Source organism: Danio rerio, chromosome 25, assembly GCF_052040795.2.
Source record: "Danio rerio strain M-AB ecotype USA chromosome 25, GRCz13ab, whole genome shotgun sequence".
Classification (NCBI taxonomy): domain Eukaryota; kingdom Metazoa; phylum Chordata; class Actinopteri; order Cypriniformes; family Danionidae; genus Danio; species Danio rerio.
Genome location: NC_141045.1, coordinates 4,693,037 through 4,712,115, shown reverse-complemented (window position 1 = coordinate 4,712,115; position 19,079 = coordinate 4,693,037). Strand labels below are relative to the sequence as shown.

At 34.4% G+C, this 19,079-nt stretch overlaps 2 protein-coding genes across 11 annotated transcripts in view; one reads left to right on the top strand and one right to left on the bottom strand.

Moving 5' to 3' along the window:
- thoc5 (THO complex 5) overlaps positions 1 to 9,702 on the bottom strand; it is a 26,288-nt gene extending 16,586 nt beyond the window's left edge. The window contains exons 1-7 of one of the 6 annotated variants that reach the window (XM_087310422.1): positions 9,630 to 9,702; positions 7,494 to 7,591; positions 7,346 to 7,402; positions 4,414 to 4,476; positions 3,241 to 3,384; positions 3,057 to 3,170; positions 1,594 to 1,691 (exon numbers count right to left, since the gene is read on the bottom strand). In XM_087310422.1, coding sequence (XP_087166548.1) covers positions 1,594 to 1,691; positions 3,057 to 3,170; positions 3,241 to 3,384; positions 4,414 to 4,476; positions 7,346 to 7,402; positions 7,494 to 7,589 — 572 coding nt within the window. In that variant the 5' untranslated portion in view covers positions 7,590 to 7,591; positions 9,630 to 9,702. 6 annotated transcript variants of the gene reach the window in all.
- Positions 9,643 to 19,079, top strand: zgc:158398 (the record flags this gene model as incomplete). 5 transcript variants are annotated; one of them, NM_001441890.1, is given in 7 exon segments in its annotated part: positions 9,679 to 9,732; positions 10,944 to 11,109; positions 11,197 to 11,431; positions 13,640 to 13,784; positions 13,863 to 14,013; positions 14,273 to 14,407; positions 18,273 to 19,079. In NM_001441890.1, coding segments are annotated over 6 exon segments (846 nt in total). In that variant the 3' UTR covers positions 18,294 to 19,079.

Here is a 19,079-nt window from a genome sequence, read left to right as displayed (position 1 = left end):
TTAGCAGCATGTTTTAACACATTGGAAGCACACCACTGACATGTTAGCAATTTGTTAGTGCTGTAAGTTGTTAGGAATTTAATACAAAACTAGCTTGATTTGCTATATTGCTAGTATCCGCAAACATGTCAGTAGCAAGTTTGAACAAGTTGCTACTAGCATTTTTTCATGTTGTAGAATAATAGCAGCACGTTTTAACACATAAGTAGCATATTGCTAACATGTTACCAATTTGCTAGCAGAGTTGGATGTTAAGAATTTAATTTGACATTAGCCTAATTTGCTATATTGCCATTATCCCCATGTGTCGTTAGCAAGTTTTAACAAGTTGCTATTAGCATTGTTTCATGTTGTAGAACATTAGCAGCATGTTGTGACACACAGGTAACAAATTGCTAACATGTTATCAAGCAAAGTAACATGTTAAGAATTTAATTTGAAATTAGCCTAATTTGGTATATTGTTAGCGTCCCCAAACATCTCAGTGGCAAGTTAGCAAGTTGCTATTTGAATTTCTTTTCTTGTTGTAGAATATTAGCAGTATGTTTTAACACATTGGAAGCACACCACTAACATGTTAGCAATTTGCTAGCAAAGTAAGATGTTAAGAATTTAAATTGACACTAACCTGACTTGCTATTTTGTTAGAATCCCCAAACATGTCAGTACCAAGTAAGCAAGTTGCTACTAGCATTTTTTTCATGTTGTAGAACACTAGCAGCATGTTTTAACACATATGAAGCACACCACTAACATGTTAGCATGTTGTTAGCACAGTAAATTGTTAGTAATTTATTAATACAACACTAGCTTGATTTGCTATGTTTCTATTTTCCCCAAACATGTCAGTGGCAAACATTGCTACTAGCATTTCTTTTCATGTTGTAGAACATTAGCAGCATGTTTGGAAGCACATTGCTAACCTGTTATTACTTTGCTAGCAATGTCAATTGTTAGAAATTTAATATAACACTAGCATGATTTACCACATTTGCTAGTACCACTTCAACATTTTGGTAGCAAGTTTTAATAAAACTAGCTTTTTTTAATGTTGTAGAAGATTGGCAGGATGTTTATCGTGTTAGCAATTTGCTATCATGCAAGTTATTAGAAATTTAATACAACACTAGCCTGATTTACCACATTGCTGGTACCCCTCTGAAGTTGGTAGCAGGTTTTAATAGGATCCAACTAGTACTTTTTATATGTTGTAGAACATTAGCAGCATGTTTTAACACATTAGTAGTACAGCCTTAACATGTTAACAATTTGCTAACAATCCATGTTGTATAGAAATTGAATACAACAACTAAATTTACCACATTGCTAGTACCCCTCCAACATGATGATGGCAAGTATTAATAAGTTCCATCTAGCATTTTTTATGTTGGTAACATGCTGCTAGCATATTTACCAAGCTGCTATCATGTTTAAACACATTATTAGCACATTGCTAACATGTTTTGTTGCAGAAAAGTTGGCAACATTTTAAAGCTGCTAACATGTTAGCAGCTTAGCATGTTACAAGCATGTTTTAGAAGAAAAAGATGGGAAAACAATAAATGTCCCTGCCATCGTCTTTCCAACACTCACTTGAACTCGAGACATTTGCCGATCTCCTTCTGCAGGTGCATGACCTCATACAGCAGATTCTGTAGCTGCAGGTGGAGAACATCCACCCGCTGCTTCGCCTGCAGACAGAGAGAGACACACTGTTTAAATATCAATTATCAAGAACACTGGTTTGCTTTGTAGACGATCAAAAAAATACTAATTTCTAACAGTTTCTACATGTTTTATTAAGTCAAATTTAAGACTTTAAGACCTCTTTAAGACCATAATAAACAAAATTTCAAACTTACACAAGGCTAAACGTTAAAGATTTTTTAATAGCCACGTTAAAACCTTAAAAAAACATTAAAAGCAAATGTTATTGTAAGGAAGATAATTAAACCATATTAATAAGTAAATAAACGTTTCTTAAAACTTTAATTAAAATATATTGCTAGTAGTTGGATAAGTGTTGACCCAATTGAGTATAGCTTTACATGAACGTAGAAAAATTAAGACACGTTTAAAATTATTTAAGACCTATAACTAGGGCCAGACGGAATCTGCGGACATTTTTTGCTATTTCTGCGAAGAATTTCGGTAAAAAATCTGCGGATTTCAGCTGAATTATTTTGAGAGTATCCAGCGGAGTGTCATTACTAAAACCTTAATATATGAAATAAAAAATAATAAATTACTGAATAAATTCAGATTTACACATTTACTCAATTAAATAAACAGAATTAATGATGGGCTAAAAATCTGCAGAAATCAGCGGAATTTTACGGAAAATCTGCAAAATTCTGCGTGCGCAGATTCCGTGTGGGCCTAGCTATAACACAATATTTCAGTGGATTTAAGACTTTTTAGGGCCTAAAATTTGGTTTTTGAAATTTAAGACATTTTAAGACTTTTTAGGACCCTTCAGATACCCTGTCTAAGGAGGCTTATAATATTGAACCTAAAGGGGACCTGTAATGGCCCTTTTTAAAACATATCAAATACGTCTGTGATGTGCCTAGAGAGTGTGTGTGAAGTTTCAGTGACTGTTGCTTTAAATTCAAATGAGATTGTGCACTGTTCAAAAGAGGGCGGAGCAAATGGCTAGGAGTCAGGATAGCAACAGAACCAAAACTCTAATGGCGGATAGCTGCTTCTCACTCAGAGCTGTCTATTTAAATGAGCAAGAGATGGTCACTAGTGGGCGGGGCTTTCCCCCCTTAATGACCCATACAAAGGGAGAATGACAATCAAAGTGTTTCTGCAGACTGTTTTAATCAACTCTGATTATAAACAATAGACTTAATACATTTTTACCATTAGAGGTTGACTATACTCACACACTTGTTATGTTTAAACCCTGTATAGAAGTCTTTTTTGCATAATAAGTCCCCTTTAAAATTGACTTCTAGCCAAATAAGAAGGACTTTCTTGGAAAGAAAAATATAATAGATAATATGTGTGTGTGTGTGTGTGTGTGTGTGTGTGTGTGTGTGTGTGTTTACCTCGTGTGTCTGGTCTCTGCCTTTCTTCAGCCTCATGTGTGCCAGGCGATTGAGTTTCTTCAGGGTAATGAAGTGAATGCTGCTCTGTTTGCGTCTCAGCTCGATCTCAGCGCTCTAGACATGTATTAAACAAATATCAGCTTCATCCACAGAGCTACATATTCTGATTCTGAACGAAACTCACTCCATCTTTGGCGCCACTGGTCTTGAGCTCTTGGATTTCTGACATGAGTTTGGCTAGAGCGGCGCACGTTTCCTTATAGAGCGTGTAGTCCTGCTGCGGGTCTCTGCCCTCCAGCTCCACTTCTTCATTATACACACGCACATCCTGAAAACATATACACACACACACACACACACACACACTGAGTGACCTGAAAAAACAAACACATATACACGCACACACAGACAAACGTACACACATATACAGCCCTGCCTACCAGCTAGATATGATCTGTGAGCAGAAAAATCTTACAAACTTGCTGTCTGACAGGGTGAGACTAAAAACTGTAGCTTATGTGACCCTCCACACCCCAAAAGTGCAAGTACAAAGGTGTTGATGGCAAAGCAGGACACAAAAATGCATATTTATGAATTATGCATGCTATAATTCAATAATATAAGATTTGAAATCTTGTTTCTAATCTTTAAATAATATCATCATCAGTAAATAATAACTCTTATAATATTCTTATAATAAAAACATTGATAATTAAGGAAGAAATAATAACAATAAAAATTATTATTAATACATTCTCACATTTAAAATTCTCCAATTTACTATTAAATGATTTTTTTTAATGTTACAAATTATTACAAATGAATTTAATGCTTTTCAATTCAATGTTAGTCGATACAGCCAAAATATTATTATACAAAATATATATTATTGTGGTAGTTATAATTTTTTTATTATATTAACATAATAATAATAATAATAATAATTTTAGGATTAAATAATTCTATAATTTTTTACCGAAATCAAACCAAATTTTAAATCATTTATATAACAACAATTCATTCTAATATGCTTGTAAAACATTTTTTTTATTGTTATTAATACCAGTAATACACATATTTTGTGTAATATTAAGCATAATTATTGTTAAATACAATAAATCACAGTAATTAAAAAGCACTAAATCATATAACTGACTGATTTCCAATCTTTTGTGCCACCTTATCATTTTAGTGGCTGAACATCAGAATTGTTAATCCAGAACATTATTTCCTTCACTGTTATTTTTCAGTAACACAGCCTGATTAGTTGGTTCATATTTGGACCCTGCTGCCATCAGAGAGATAAAAGAGAGAGAAAGAGAAAGAGAGAGACTGATCTCATGTACTCATGTAAAACCTGATTCTTTGCTGTAAACAGCTTCCTCTGTCCGATAAGATGAGGTCCAGGTGGAAACGTGACCTAAGCACACATGCCACATTAATCTCACATCAACAAACCAGCAGCAGAACTCATCTGAACTCATGAAACACACTAGGGCTGCACAATATAGTGCTAAATTATAATTATCGCGATAATAGTATTTGAAATATACGCACCACAGACATGTGTGATGAGTAGGGATGTAACGGTATAAGAATTTCACGGTACGGTAATACCTCGGTATGAATGTCACGGTACGGTATTTATTGAATCATTTACAGGAAAAAACAAAACTTATGAAAATACTCCAAAACAGTGCCAAAAGTGTCAATGACATACAAATTAGCCATCTATCTGTAAGCTTTGAAACAGGAACTTCAATTTTCATAACAAAAAAAAATATTAAACCATGTAAAAAAAATAAAGTTTCAATTTAGTATTGTTGAAAACTCATCACATTCAACATTTAATCACTCACTCACTTGGATAGAGATGGCTTTAAAGGAAAATTATCATATAAATATAATCTGGTAAAAGCTGGTATCTCTGGGTTATTACAATGTCCCCTGCAACAGAAAAAACCCTCTCATTTGGGACTGAGGTTTGTGGGACAAGAGAGATGTGACTTGGCCCAGGTTGACAGCAGTGGGTAACGTTGTGCATTGTCTTTCCCCCACTTGAGAGGACAAACCATGAGTGAGATAGAGGTCTCATGTCTGCATCAATCTGAACAGTGTGCTGTGTTTCTGCAGTCCCCATGACTGTTATTAGTCGTGTTCCCCAACTTGCAGGCACGTGCACACATAGGGCTCAACCTGTGCAGTGCACATGCCCTTTTTAGTCTTGGATAGAAAGTGCCCTTCCAAAATGATCAAAAGTGCCCCCGCGACGCGACACACCCTCCGTCCCACTTTACAGTACGCGCGCGACAACACAGCTGATAAGAACTCGCGCGACAACACCAATATTCAGTACGCGCGCGGCGACAACACCCAGCTCTTTTTTATCCCCGCTTCTATCAGCACACTCCATTTCCGCATTACTGGATCTGTAGCAACAACAGACCGCAAGGGATTATGGCCAAGCCTGGGCTGATGGGAATTGTAGTTTTCGCTACCTCCCGTTCGCTTCATTCGCCTGAGCAAATTTTCTCAGAAGACCTATAGTTTTACCGAGTCATGCGACTACGGTAATATCGAAAAAAATTAATATTGCGGTATGACGGTATTTACAATACCGTTACATCCCTAGTGATGAGTTATATTTAATTAATGCATCGTTTCTTTATTTAAATGTAACCAATCAGATGGGACCTTACTATCTTTATTCCCGCCTCCCTTAGTAGTTGCTGTTCTGCTATTGGCTGGAGCCAAAAGAGATAAACACTACTGGGAGGAAAATGGCAACAGCCAATCAGATTCAGAATATCTGCCGAGGTTTTCACTCATTTAAAATGTTTTAAAGACTAAATGTTTTTTTCTGAATTAGAATAAATTAGATCTGAAAAAAATCTGTTTATTTTAATATCACTAAATAAATAAATCTGAAATTAAATATGGCATATTTTTCCAGTATCGTGCAGCCCTGAACCACACACACCTTCATTCACACTCACACTCATGCATGCTCGCACTCACGCTCGCACACGCACCCTCGCACGCACACACTTGCGCTCTTACACACTCACGTACGCTCTCGTATGCTCGCACTCACGTACGCACACACGCTCGCACTCACGTACGCACACACGCACTTACGTACGCACTCACATACGCACACACATACACACTCACGTACGCAAGCTGGCACTCATGTACGCTTGCACTCACGCACACACGCTCGCACTCACGTACGCACGCACACAGATACGGATGCTCGCGCTCACGTACGCACGTTCGCACTCAAGCATTCACACTTGCACGCACGCACTCAGGTACGCTCGCGCTCAGGTACGCACACTTGCACTCACATACGCACGATCTCACACACGCATACTCGCACTCACTTACGCACTCACGCACACTCATTCGCTCGCACGCACTCATGCTCAGGTACGCACATACCCACGAGCTCACGTACGCACACTTGCATTGACATACGCGCGCACACACTCACACACACATACTCGCACTCATGCACACTCATTCGCTCGCACGCACACACGCATACTCGCACTCACTTACGCACTCACGCACACTCATTCGCTTGCACGCACACACGCACTCATGCTCAGGTACGCACATACGCTCGAGCTCACGTACGCACACTTGCATTCACATACGCACACACGCATACTCGCACTCATGCACACTCATTCGCTCGCACGCACACACACACGCATACTCGCACTCGCTTACGCACTCACGCACACTCATTCGCTTGCACGCACACACGCACTCATGCTCAGGTACGCACATACGCTCGAGCTCACGTACGCACACTTGCATTCACATACGCACACACTCACACACGCATACTCGCACTCATGCACACTCATTCGCTCGCACGCACACACACACGCATACTCGCACTCACTTACGCACTCATGCACACTCATTCGCTCGCACGCACACACGCATACTCGCACTCACGCACACTCATTCGCTCGCACGCACACACGCACTCATGCTCAGGTAAGCACATACGCTCACGTATGCATACTCGCACTCACTCACGTACGCACTCGTTCGCTCGCACACACGCTTGCACTCATGTACGCTCACATACGCACGGACGCTCGACTTACACACGCACACTTACTCGCACTCACATACACACTCGCTCGCAATCTCGTACGCACACACTCTCCCAATCACGTATGCATGCTCACACTCACGCTCGCACTCACGTATGCACACACAAACACACATATCTGAAGCCTGAATGAGTGCGTCATGCTGGATTGTACCTGCACCTGCCTCAACCTGACCTTCCTGAACTTGACATGTACACTGACTGCACTCGGCTGCACAGGGATATATAAGAGTTATCACAAAACAAGATGAAGGATTGCGGCTCTGATATTCAATGCACTGCAGCTACTCCAAGTTACTCACCTGTTCGCTTTCGGCTCTCCCGCGTTTGGTCTCCGGAGTCCCTGCTTCACTGCGGATGACCTTCGGCTTTCGCTTCTTCACAGCATCTGAAGACATGGCTGGAACATGCAAGAGACCAGAATGGGTATACATTATCAAATAACACTGTGATGAGCTATTCATGCGAGTTTTTATTAGTGTTCTTTTACTGTATTGTACTTTTACTCAATTTTAATTAATAATATAACATTGCACAGAATACAAGTAAAGTTACTTCTGCATCAATTTCTAGCTACCTTAAGGCTTGTAAATACATGTAGAGAACAAAAACATCCTTAGGACATATGAAAGAGGAAAGAAATAATAAATAATAATATAAGAACTGAAAAATAAGATGGGTGAAGTGGTGAAAGAAAGCTTTTACTGTACTTTAAACTGTAAAAATGTAATGTAATTATGAACACAAATATTTTATCATAAAACATACATAACATTAGAATTAATTACTGTTATGTTTTGTAGCCTAAAACTGATTTTATGTCATTTATATTTAACAATTCTTATTAAACATTCTTCTAAAAAATTTCTATTGTTGTCGGCAGCAAAAACAAAAATAAATATGAATTTACTGAAAATATAAATATTGCAATATATTAAGAATTACATTGTTATATACAAGTTGAATTTGTTTAGTAATTAAATGTTTATTATTTTTGAAATAAAAAAGTATTTATAAAAAAAACGAATTTTTAAATTCATTATTATATTTTATATTTATGTATATTAAACATCATTTTGAAAATGAATATTTTTCTCCATTTCTATGCAATGTATATGCATATGTATTTTGGTGCATTTAAACAAACAGATTTATTAAAAAGATATAATTATTAAAATTATATTTTAGTCAACAAACATATTTAGAAATTGAAAGATAATAGAATTAAATTCAAGCAAAATACTGCAAAAATAAATTACAACCTACAAAATTTCAACTAAATTTTTCAATTTATTTTGCTTCTCTTGATTTCTCTTTTTAAAATTAGTTTTCAATATTTTTCTATAACATATAAGTTTGGCTGTACTAGTTTTTGGATGGTTATCGTAAGTTATTTTGTTAGATAAGCTCCAGATTTGGCTTCAGTACTGACTAATCTAATGTGTGTGCACAAATATAATATTGTACAGCTTCCTATTAAAAATGTAATATTAACTTAAAAGAGAGATTTGTGAGGAGTGTACTTATATATGCTGAGCACTATAAATAACTATCAACCAATTTATCTATCTATCTATCTATCTATCTATATAAAAAATAGACAGTACGAAACAAAACTACAATTGCATAGCTTAAATACTCAAAAGTAATACAAATAAACATTTATTAGTTTATTTACATATGAAGCATGTAATAAATAGCGCAGTAATTCATAACTGTTTATAATTTGTGACTCAACATACATTTTAAATACAGCAAATTTAAAACAAAAGTAAATTTTGAATTTAAAAAATAACAAAAATTAATGAAACTACATAAATATTAATAAAACATCGCTGATCTGTCTAACTTTTTGCTATCCGGTTAACATTAGCTTCTTGAAGTAACAGCAGATAGCTTTAAACGCAAGATACGCATAGTGTTGTGTTCAAATAAGACGCCTAGATAAAAAAGAAAGCATAAACCTCACCTTTATTGACTGAATTTGTCCTACTGTGTTATTTAAACGTGAATTTAATTATTAGCCGTTGTCATTCATGCAGCAGAAGCGGGCAGGCTGGTGCGTGGAGGAAACAACAGACAGCACGTCCGCTGCCTGGTTACATAATAAAAGATCTCTAAACGCGACAAAACGATTTCAGCTAAAAATGATTAGCTGCACATAAAATTATCAAAATAATATGTAATAATAGGTAATGCATTTAAATTGAATAAATCCTTTTTGCAAAGCTTTGTCTTTTCAAGTTACTAATGCATCATAAATGAATAACAAATGCATAGTGCATATTTTAATTTGATATTTAAATTTTTTTGAATTACTAGATTCTTGAAAATATGTAGCACAAAATATAGTGATTGTCACAGTTTAATTAAAACCTTTCCTGCGCTTTCAGCATTAGACCTTTATTTTGAAAGTAGCTATCCTGAAGGAAGCTCACCTTTGGGGAAGTTGAAATCGTATCAAATATTTACACGACAAACCGCACTTCAGTCTGGTTAGTGACACGTCTCTGTGCGCTGATTAAATGACCGTAATTAAAGGTAAATCCTTATTTTATCATTAATATTAATGATAATACTATCCTTTTATGGCTGTAAAATGTAGTTCGTGTGTCAATGTACTGGCCACTACACTGTTCATACTTGTAGCTCTAACGTTAAGTTTAGAAACGGTCTCAATACTACACTATCATACTACATACACTTCATTTTCTGAAACATACTACTACATATGCTAAAATGTGAAGCATAAAACAGGAGCTAGCAACATTTTTTGTATAAAATTTTGCATATCTCTCAATTTGCACAGTAAATCCTAGAAGGGATACAGCTGCGGATACTCTCATCACATCCATATAGCATAATTTTTGTGACACTGTACAACAATAATTCATGTTTTTACATTACTGTGTGGGTAGATTTAGGGTTGGGATAGGGATATATGTTAATAAAATACAATTAAATGGGTAATTTAATAAATAATATGAATAATATTATAGTATAATGACTGTTTTACATTAACATGAGGCTTGGGATTGGGATAGATGTTGATAAAATACAATTAAATGGGTAATTTAATAAATAATATGAATAATATTATAGTATAATGACTGTTTTACATTAACATGAGGCTTGGGATTGGGATAGATGTTGATAAAAAACTATTTAATTGGTAATTTAATAAATAATATGAATAATATTATAGTATAATGACTGTTTTACATTATTGTGAGAGTTGGGATAGGGATAGATGTTATTAAAATACAATTTAATGGGTAATTCAATAAATAATATGAATAATATTATAGTATAATGACTGTTTTTACAATAATGTGAAAGTTGGGATAAGGATAGATGTTAATAAAATTAAATTTAATGGGTAATTTAATAAATAAAATGAATAATATTATAGTGTAATGACTGTTTTTACATTAACACGAGGGTTGGGATAGGGATAGATGTTAATAAAATACAATTTAATGGGTAATTCAATAAATAATATAAATAATATTATAGTGTAATGACTGTTTTAAATTAATGTGAGAGTTGAGATAAGGATAGATGTGAATAAAAGACAATTTAATTGGTAATTTAATAAATAATATGAATATATACTATAGTATACTATACTATATTAGTACATATGTACTATTGCAAATGAGTTTAAAATATTCATTAAATATTGTCAGCTATTTTTCCGCCATGCTGTGTTAAGCACTGTATAAATCTGTGTTGATTTGACTTGACTCCAGGTGCATTATGGGTCAATGGAGGCCTGTGTCTAACCTGAGAAATCAGGCATCTCGACAGCCTCCAGCGGTGGTGTTTTTCCTCAGTCTTCTGATGCTCTCCATAACCTTTGTCTGTGTTGGACTTTACTCTCAGAATCACGACATCAACAACCCGGACATCAGCTCTGTAAGTAGCCATGGGACGATAAACAATATCAATTTGGTTAATTTCGATTTCAGGTATACTTTAACGTTATTTCTGCTTGTTTCATAGGACTGGAACCGGGTTCTGGGTTCTGTTGCAGGGTTTAAGTTCTGCACTCATCTGAATGACTCTGATCTGCCGCTGGAGGAAGATTCTCCTCCGATGGTGGAGCATAAAGATCAGGCCAATATCTCCACCAGGACCACTCATGTTTCTTTACTGGTGCCGCTGTTGTTTATTGGGGACGCCCCGGATGAGGCTGGGATCAGCGTCACAGTGATGGGCAGCCAGCTGGGCATGAAAGGTTTTGTCGTTGCTTGAATCATCTTTATTTATTTTTTTGTATTTATTTTTGTACATGTGTTTTGTAATTATATGAATTATATATTAATATCTTATTAAAATCCTAATTCTTTGTTTTTCCTCGGATAGTTGCCAGTAAATTCTTATTTATTTTATTATTATTATTAAATTTTCTAATGGAAAAATGGTAGTTTATAGCCATTAATAATAGCAGTTTTCATAAATATTTTAAATGATTCTTTTATTTAATTTTTTTATATTTATTCATTTATTTTTATTGTTTTTTATAATATTTTTTTTTTCAATTTTAGTTTTAATTTATTTATTTATATTATCTTAATTAATTTTAGTGCTTTGAATGAAGCTTTTCTTTAGTTACTTGCCAGTGAATTTCTATTAATTTTATTATTATTACAGTTTTCAATGGAAAAATGGTAGAGCAATTTTCATAGATATTTTGAATGATCTTTTATTATTATTTTTGGTATTTTTTTTGTATTTGTTTTTTTTAATAATAAATATTGTTATTTCAGTTTTTGATTATTTATTTATGTTATCCTAATTAATTTTACTGCTCAAATAAAACTTTTCCTCAGTTAATTTTCCAGGTAAATTCTATTTATTTTATTATTTGCTTATTTTTAATCTTATATTTAATTCATATTAGAGTACTAATTTCAGTATTTTACTGAACTTAAATTTTGCAGTGGAAATATTTTTAATTCTTTTATTTAATTTTTTTATGTATTTATTGCAAATTTGTTGTATATATTTTTACATTTATTTATAACTATTTATTTTTATTTATCTTTTAGTTTTTATTAATTCAAGTGATTTTTTTGTGTTTTATTTTTTATTATTTTAGTTTTCATCTTATATTTGTATTATGTCAGATAATAATGATAATAATCTATTATTATCATCCATCTTGGCCTTGGAGTGCATTTTGGGTTATAAATAATATGAATAATTTAGCTTGTAGTTATTTAAATAAGTAATTAAATAAACTAAAGTTGCTAGACTTTCATGTTTTTTTTTTGGTATTTATGTATTTATTTTTGTACATTTGATTTATTGAAAAAAGTATAACTGTTTATTTTTATTTTAGTTCTAGTTTCTATTTATTAATAGCTTCATTAAAATCTTTTTTTCCCCTCAGTTACCTGTAAAATTCTATTTATTTTATTATTATTATTATTAAATCTTCCAATGAAAAAAATGGTAGAGAAGTTTTCATAAATATTTTGAAAGATCTTTTATTTATTTATTTATATTTATTTTAATAAACAATAATACTTTTTTTTCAGTTTTAGTTTTTATTTATTTATATATATATTATCTTAATTAATTTTAGTGTTTTGAATGCTTTTCTTCAGTTAGTTGCCATTAAATTTCCATTTATTTAATTATTATTTATTTATATTTATTGTTTTATTTTAAAAAATATAAACATTTATTTCAGTTTTAGTTTTTATTAATTTATTTGTTATCCTAATTAATTTTAATGCTCTTAATGAAACTTTTTCCTCAGTTAGTTGCCAGTAAAATTCTATTTATTTTATTATTTGCTTATTTTTCATCTTATATTTTATTCATAATAGAGTACTAACTTCAGCAAATTACTTAACTTAAATTTTGCCATGGAAATATTTTGAATTATCTTTATTTTTTTATGTATTTATCGCAAATTTGTTGTATATATTTTAACATTTATTTATAACTATTTATTTTATGTTTATCTTTTAGTTTTTATCAATTCAAGTGACTGTTTTTAGTTAAACTTTTTTCTATTTATTTTAGTTTTTCATCTTATATTTGTTTCATGTCAGATGTAATGTGTATTTGTAAGGTGTATTTTTTCAGATAATAATCCATTAACGCTAATAATTCTGCCATTAGAGAACAAATTCATTTGCTTGCAGTTATTTAAATAAACAATTTAATTTAAAGAAATGTGTTTGACTTTCAGATTTAAAAAATAAACACATTTTAACCTGATTATTTCCAAATTACCATGAAAATGTGCAACAAAAAATGATTATCTGTTTGTATCTATTTTTTTCATCTCCTCTTTTAAACAAATTTTTGTGTGTTTTTTTTGAAGTTGCATGTCTTAAAACAAACAGGAATGAGTGAAATTATTATGTGTTTGGGCTGGTGTTCCTTAAATGGCTGTCTGTGATCATTATTATACACCTTCCCATCACAGGAGCTGCAGCGAAAGAATCGGTCAACATCTCTCTTCTCTTGCGCACTGATGTTCCCAATAATCAAACTCCCGCTGGGACGCCGAATGCTCGAACCCTGACCTGTGTCCATTTCACTGCCCTGACCCACGTTCTGCCTCAGACTCCGTGAGATGCTAACAATATCTCAAATCATATCTGAAATAAACAAAAAACACCCTGCACACTGATTGACTGATGTTTCAGGACTCCTCCAGAATGTCCAGCGGTGGAGGACGGAGAAAAGAGAGCTTCACCTGTCAGAGCTGTCGCTGTACAATCATACAAACACAATTACCCACAATGCTTCAGTCTAGAGTACACACCAGATCCACGGCTGACCGTCCTGCTCACTAAGGTAGAAAGCATTCATTCAGAATCAGCTTAATATTTCCTAATATTTCATTAATAAACCTGTATAATGATGGATTCTGTGCAGCTTTATATGACCAGTCAAGACTAGAGTTGGCTTATGGAAGCGGGAGGGATTTACAGACCTTAAAGGGGACCTATTATGCCTCTATACAAGATGTACAAAATACAAAATAAGTCTCTGATGTCCCTATAGTCAGATAACCCAACATCTCGATAACTTCTCTTCTTTATCGCTGAACCAGGATGAGAAGGCCTTGTGTAGGTTTCACCTGCTGCTGGTCAGTGCTGCGCTGCTGCTCATCTGCATCCTCATGAGTCTCTGCGGGACGTTTTTTTCACGTTCACCACGCTCTTACCAGGGGAACGATCTCCAAAAGGTACGACTGTGGTGGAGCTTCACAAAGTGCTCGCATTTACACATGCTGAGATTTACACACTATATCGTTTCAGCATCCACATCTGCAATAGTCACATAGATGGTTCTTCAAAGTCTGGATTAATGTTGTCCGGGAGCCACACTTTGGTATGCATGCAGTTTGTAGATTAATTGCAAAAAGCTTAAATATTCGGTACGTTTACATGTACACCAATTTTAATATGGTTAAGATGATACTCTGATTAAGATTCAGGCCCCGCGCCAGGATGTCATAGCTGAGGGGGCATTTTAATCAGATAGGTGGGCACTAGACCTAGTGACTGATTTTGGTCCCTCTTGTTCCTTTTAAGGCCCGTTTCCACTGAGTGGTACGGTACGGTTTGGTTTGGTACGCTTTTATGGCCGTTTCCACTGTCAAAAGGCGTACCGAACCAAACCGTACCACTTTTTCCTTTCTCTGCAGAAAGGGTCCCAAAAGGTGGAGCTACACGCGCAGCTGAACGCTATTGGTTTACAGAGATACGTCATTCGTAGACTCAACAAGCCAGAATGTAAACAAAGGACCCGCCATGTTTGAAATACACAGCGAGAGATTACAGCGGAATTATATATACATATGCAGCCATGGTCGATCCTGCAAACCCTGTCGTCGTCTTGATAAACAGCCACAAAGCCATGGAGAACAGCAGATTTACCCTGTGCCGCGTAGTTTTTAACGAGCCAGTCTGTAGCCCGAGTGGTTTCGCTTTCTTTCTTGCGCTCGCAGCGCGTCTCTATCTGAAATAACAAACTTCTTGATCTGATACTAATAACATGCACTCGATTATTGACAAGCTTTGGAAACCCAATCCTGTGAGCTGACAAGCTTTTCCCGCGAGCGTGGGAAAAAAGGCGAAGCCAATGAGCACGTTATTTCTTCAGCAAACGTGAACAAACTGCCTTGTTTTAATCTTTATTATCACCTTTTGGACTAATATAAACAGGGAATGATGGAATGACTCTCTAACAGAGGCTTCATGTGCTGCTGAAGATTACAGACACAGATGAGAGGTTTACTCTGTCTGTAGGCTATACTTTGTGTTGTTTTGAACCTAATTAACGATGAAATGTCTGCTTTGTGTAGTTCTTCTGTAGTTGGTAACATATCGGAGACTGTAAGGGGCTGTATGTGTTCATATATGTTCATTTATTTATTTATTTAATATAATTATAGACGTTACAGTAGGCTATTTCGCACCGTCATTGCCCTGCAGTTATAATCAATTCCTGTTTATAGAAAAGAAAAGTTATAGAAAAGTTAGTAATAAACATTTATACACAAGTATTTATGTGTATACAGCATCTGTTTTGTGAGAAGTGCTGCTCATTGTGATGTGTGAACGACCTGTGCAGCATTACTGTAGACATTAGGTGCGTTCAACTTCATGCAGCGCTGCGCAGATCGATCGAAGTCTGTCTTAAAGCAGTGCATTCTGGTTAGAAATCTTGTCCGGATTGATGCTGCGCCGACGCCACGTGACTGTCACATGTGGCATCAAAGTACCGCGACAGCGCTCCGAGATCAGACGGCAAACTCAGACCGTGCAGCTTCTGAAGAGCGACTGCAGGAGCTTTGATGACGACACCGATATTACACGATTGGCCGAGTTCACCACATGACAACAAACACGTGTATTTCGGGTTTATAATTGGACAAATTCCGATTCAAAAGTTTTAAAACAAACAATTCACTTTTCACACCCTCTCTATCCTGCACACATCTTGCTTATTAAAAGATTACAAATATTTTACTGCTGTATCATCTTTTGTTAAATAATCTGGTTATAAAGGTTAGCTTGTTTGCACAGGTTTATTTTTAACTTTTTTATACAGACTATTTACTGCATTCATCTCCATGAACGGTTTAAATGATATATTTTATTGTATATTTTAGTGAATAACCTAAATAAGTCTTACAGACTTGAAATAAGAAAATCATCATCATTGATCCTGCCACCCTAAAGCTCTCTTAACAAATTAAAGTAAAGAACTATTTTATTAAATAATTATAAAATGGTTTTATTATTATAATATAAATATATATATTTTATTTCCTGTCTAGCAGTTTAAAGGCTACCTGCTCTTTCTGGGAAACTTCTAAATAGCTCACTTATTTTACCTTTTGTTCTTTTCAACACAATCTTTTTGGATTAAAATGCTTTTTTGAAAATTCATTCATTATCCAAAATAATCTCATTTATTAAGACCTAATCAAAACACCTTGTTTTGCTTTTTACATTGGAAATTTTTATATCTATAAATGTACATATATGTAAACCCATTTTTAGCATATTCAAACAAGAAGTATTAGCCTAAAGATTGATGTTTAACTCCTAGAATTTATGCTTATTGCTTTGTATTTAATAGACCTGTTCGTTTTTATGTTTATATTAACCTCTCATTTCCTCTTATTTCTCTCATGCATTTGTTATATATTTTATTCATAATTCTCTCTTATTGTTTAAAAAGGAACCACAGTTTGTAGAGCCTGTATTCTGTTTTATTTGTAAATGTTTTGTTGTTATAAATAAAAATAACAAAAAAATATGATGACGCCATGTGATCGGTCATCATGACTGCAGCAACTTTGAGTCCCGAAGTGTCCAGCTGTCTGTCTTGACGGCTCTGTTTTCAACTCCGCCCCCGCCTGCGCTCGGCTAATCTCGTTGATCACCGGCTGCAGCTGAGCTTCATGTCGAACGCACCTATTTTCTCGAGCGAAAATGACGTCGACTGAAACTTTGTCATACACCACGCCCACCAAAAGGGTACCCTTGGTAGTGGAAACGCAAGCCTGATAAAGGTGACCCGTACCGACCCGAACCGTACCGTACTGTACCAGTCAGTGGAAATGAGCCATTATTTAGACCAGGGCTATTCAATTGATGGCCCGCGGGCCAAACCCGGCCCCCGAGGCAGTTTGTTCTGGCCCTCCAAATAATGTGACCAAGACATCAAAAATAAATTTTGTTTAGTCGAAAAACGGTCGCTATAGTTATATAGTGACATGCGTCTGTCTGTTCAATACAGCGCGCGCTGCAGAGGCTTCGCAGAGCGCGAGTTACTACACGCGAGTGGTGTGGACAGCCGAAAACATTTAGATGTTTTGTAGAAAATGCCTTTTGTGCAGTTATATCTCTCCGGCCCTTCGTTTGGGATGCTTTTCATGAACCGGCCCCCATGACAAACTAATTGAATAACCCTGATTTAGACTATTGAATTGAATAAGCTAAATTGGCCGTAGTGTACGAGTGTGAATGTGAATGGGTGTTTCCCAGTACTGAGTTGTGGCTGGAAGTTCATTCCACTGTGGTGACCTTTGAAATAGAAACGAAGCCAAAGAAAAATGAATGAAGGAATTTATGCAAATGCGTTCCCCTAAAGACCATTTTGAGGGATGTAAACAATAACAATGGTCTTAACTTGTTTCCTGTTTTACACTTTTAATTTCCAAAGCTCCTGAGAATCCTAAAAGGTCAACATATTGATGTTATGACAGCAGTTTTAATGTTGAGATAAGATTGAATTACCTCTTGTTACAGTTTTTAAAATAGTTTGACAACATGCAGGAAATGATTATGGGCCAACGGCATCACCACATTGGAACGGTCTATATAATCGTCCCAACCATTCTGATATAATGAATCCTTCACAAATAGAGTTAGTCAATGCATCTGAAGTAATATAGTTAATATCACAATAAATTATTGCAGAAAAACTAAACATATGTCCAGCATTGTGCATCTCTAGTACTCAACAATTTTCAGAACTGTAATTTCTTTCTTGAGATCTGAACTTCATGTATAAACACTTGACATCATTTACAGGAATCTCTGCTGAGCCCATGAAAAACATTTCCAGAGTCCAGAATTGAGAGTCTGCCTTCAGAACACAAGACGACACCTGCTCCTGAAATAATAAATGAACATTTGGGTATTTAACAGTAACTGTCCATCATGAACCTGCAAACAATTATACAGGTTGCATGCCTTGTCATTTCAAGAAGAATCTACATGTGACTTTATTAATGTTTAATTTAGTGTTGTCAAATGATTCATCGCATCCAAAATAAAAAATATATTTACTTAATAAATATACACGTGTACTCTATGTATAAATATACAAACTTTACATAAAATACAAAAAATAGATATTTACATATATATTTCTATATAATATATATATATATATATATATATATATATATAAACAAAATTTTTATGCAATATAGTCATGCATCATAATATATATATATATATATATATATATATATATATATATAAATATATATATATATATATACACATATACATATACAAGCATAAATGTTTTGTAAATATGAACTTTTAATTTGGATGCGATTATTCATTTGACAGCAGTAGTTTGGTTGCAATAATGTTATGATATGTGAGCATTAACAATCACAATACCAGGACAACAAAACCAGAAACTAATGGTTATTATTATTATTTAATTAAACTCCAAGAGTAAGTGAATCTGTAATTGGAAGCTTTGTCTTGATGCTGGATTATTGATTATATTTAATATTAATTTCATTTAAATACTTTAAGTGTGCACTATATGGTTGTTTTTCTAAAAACAGATTGTATTAAAATATTCCACTGTGCTCATTA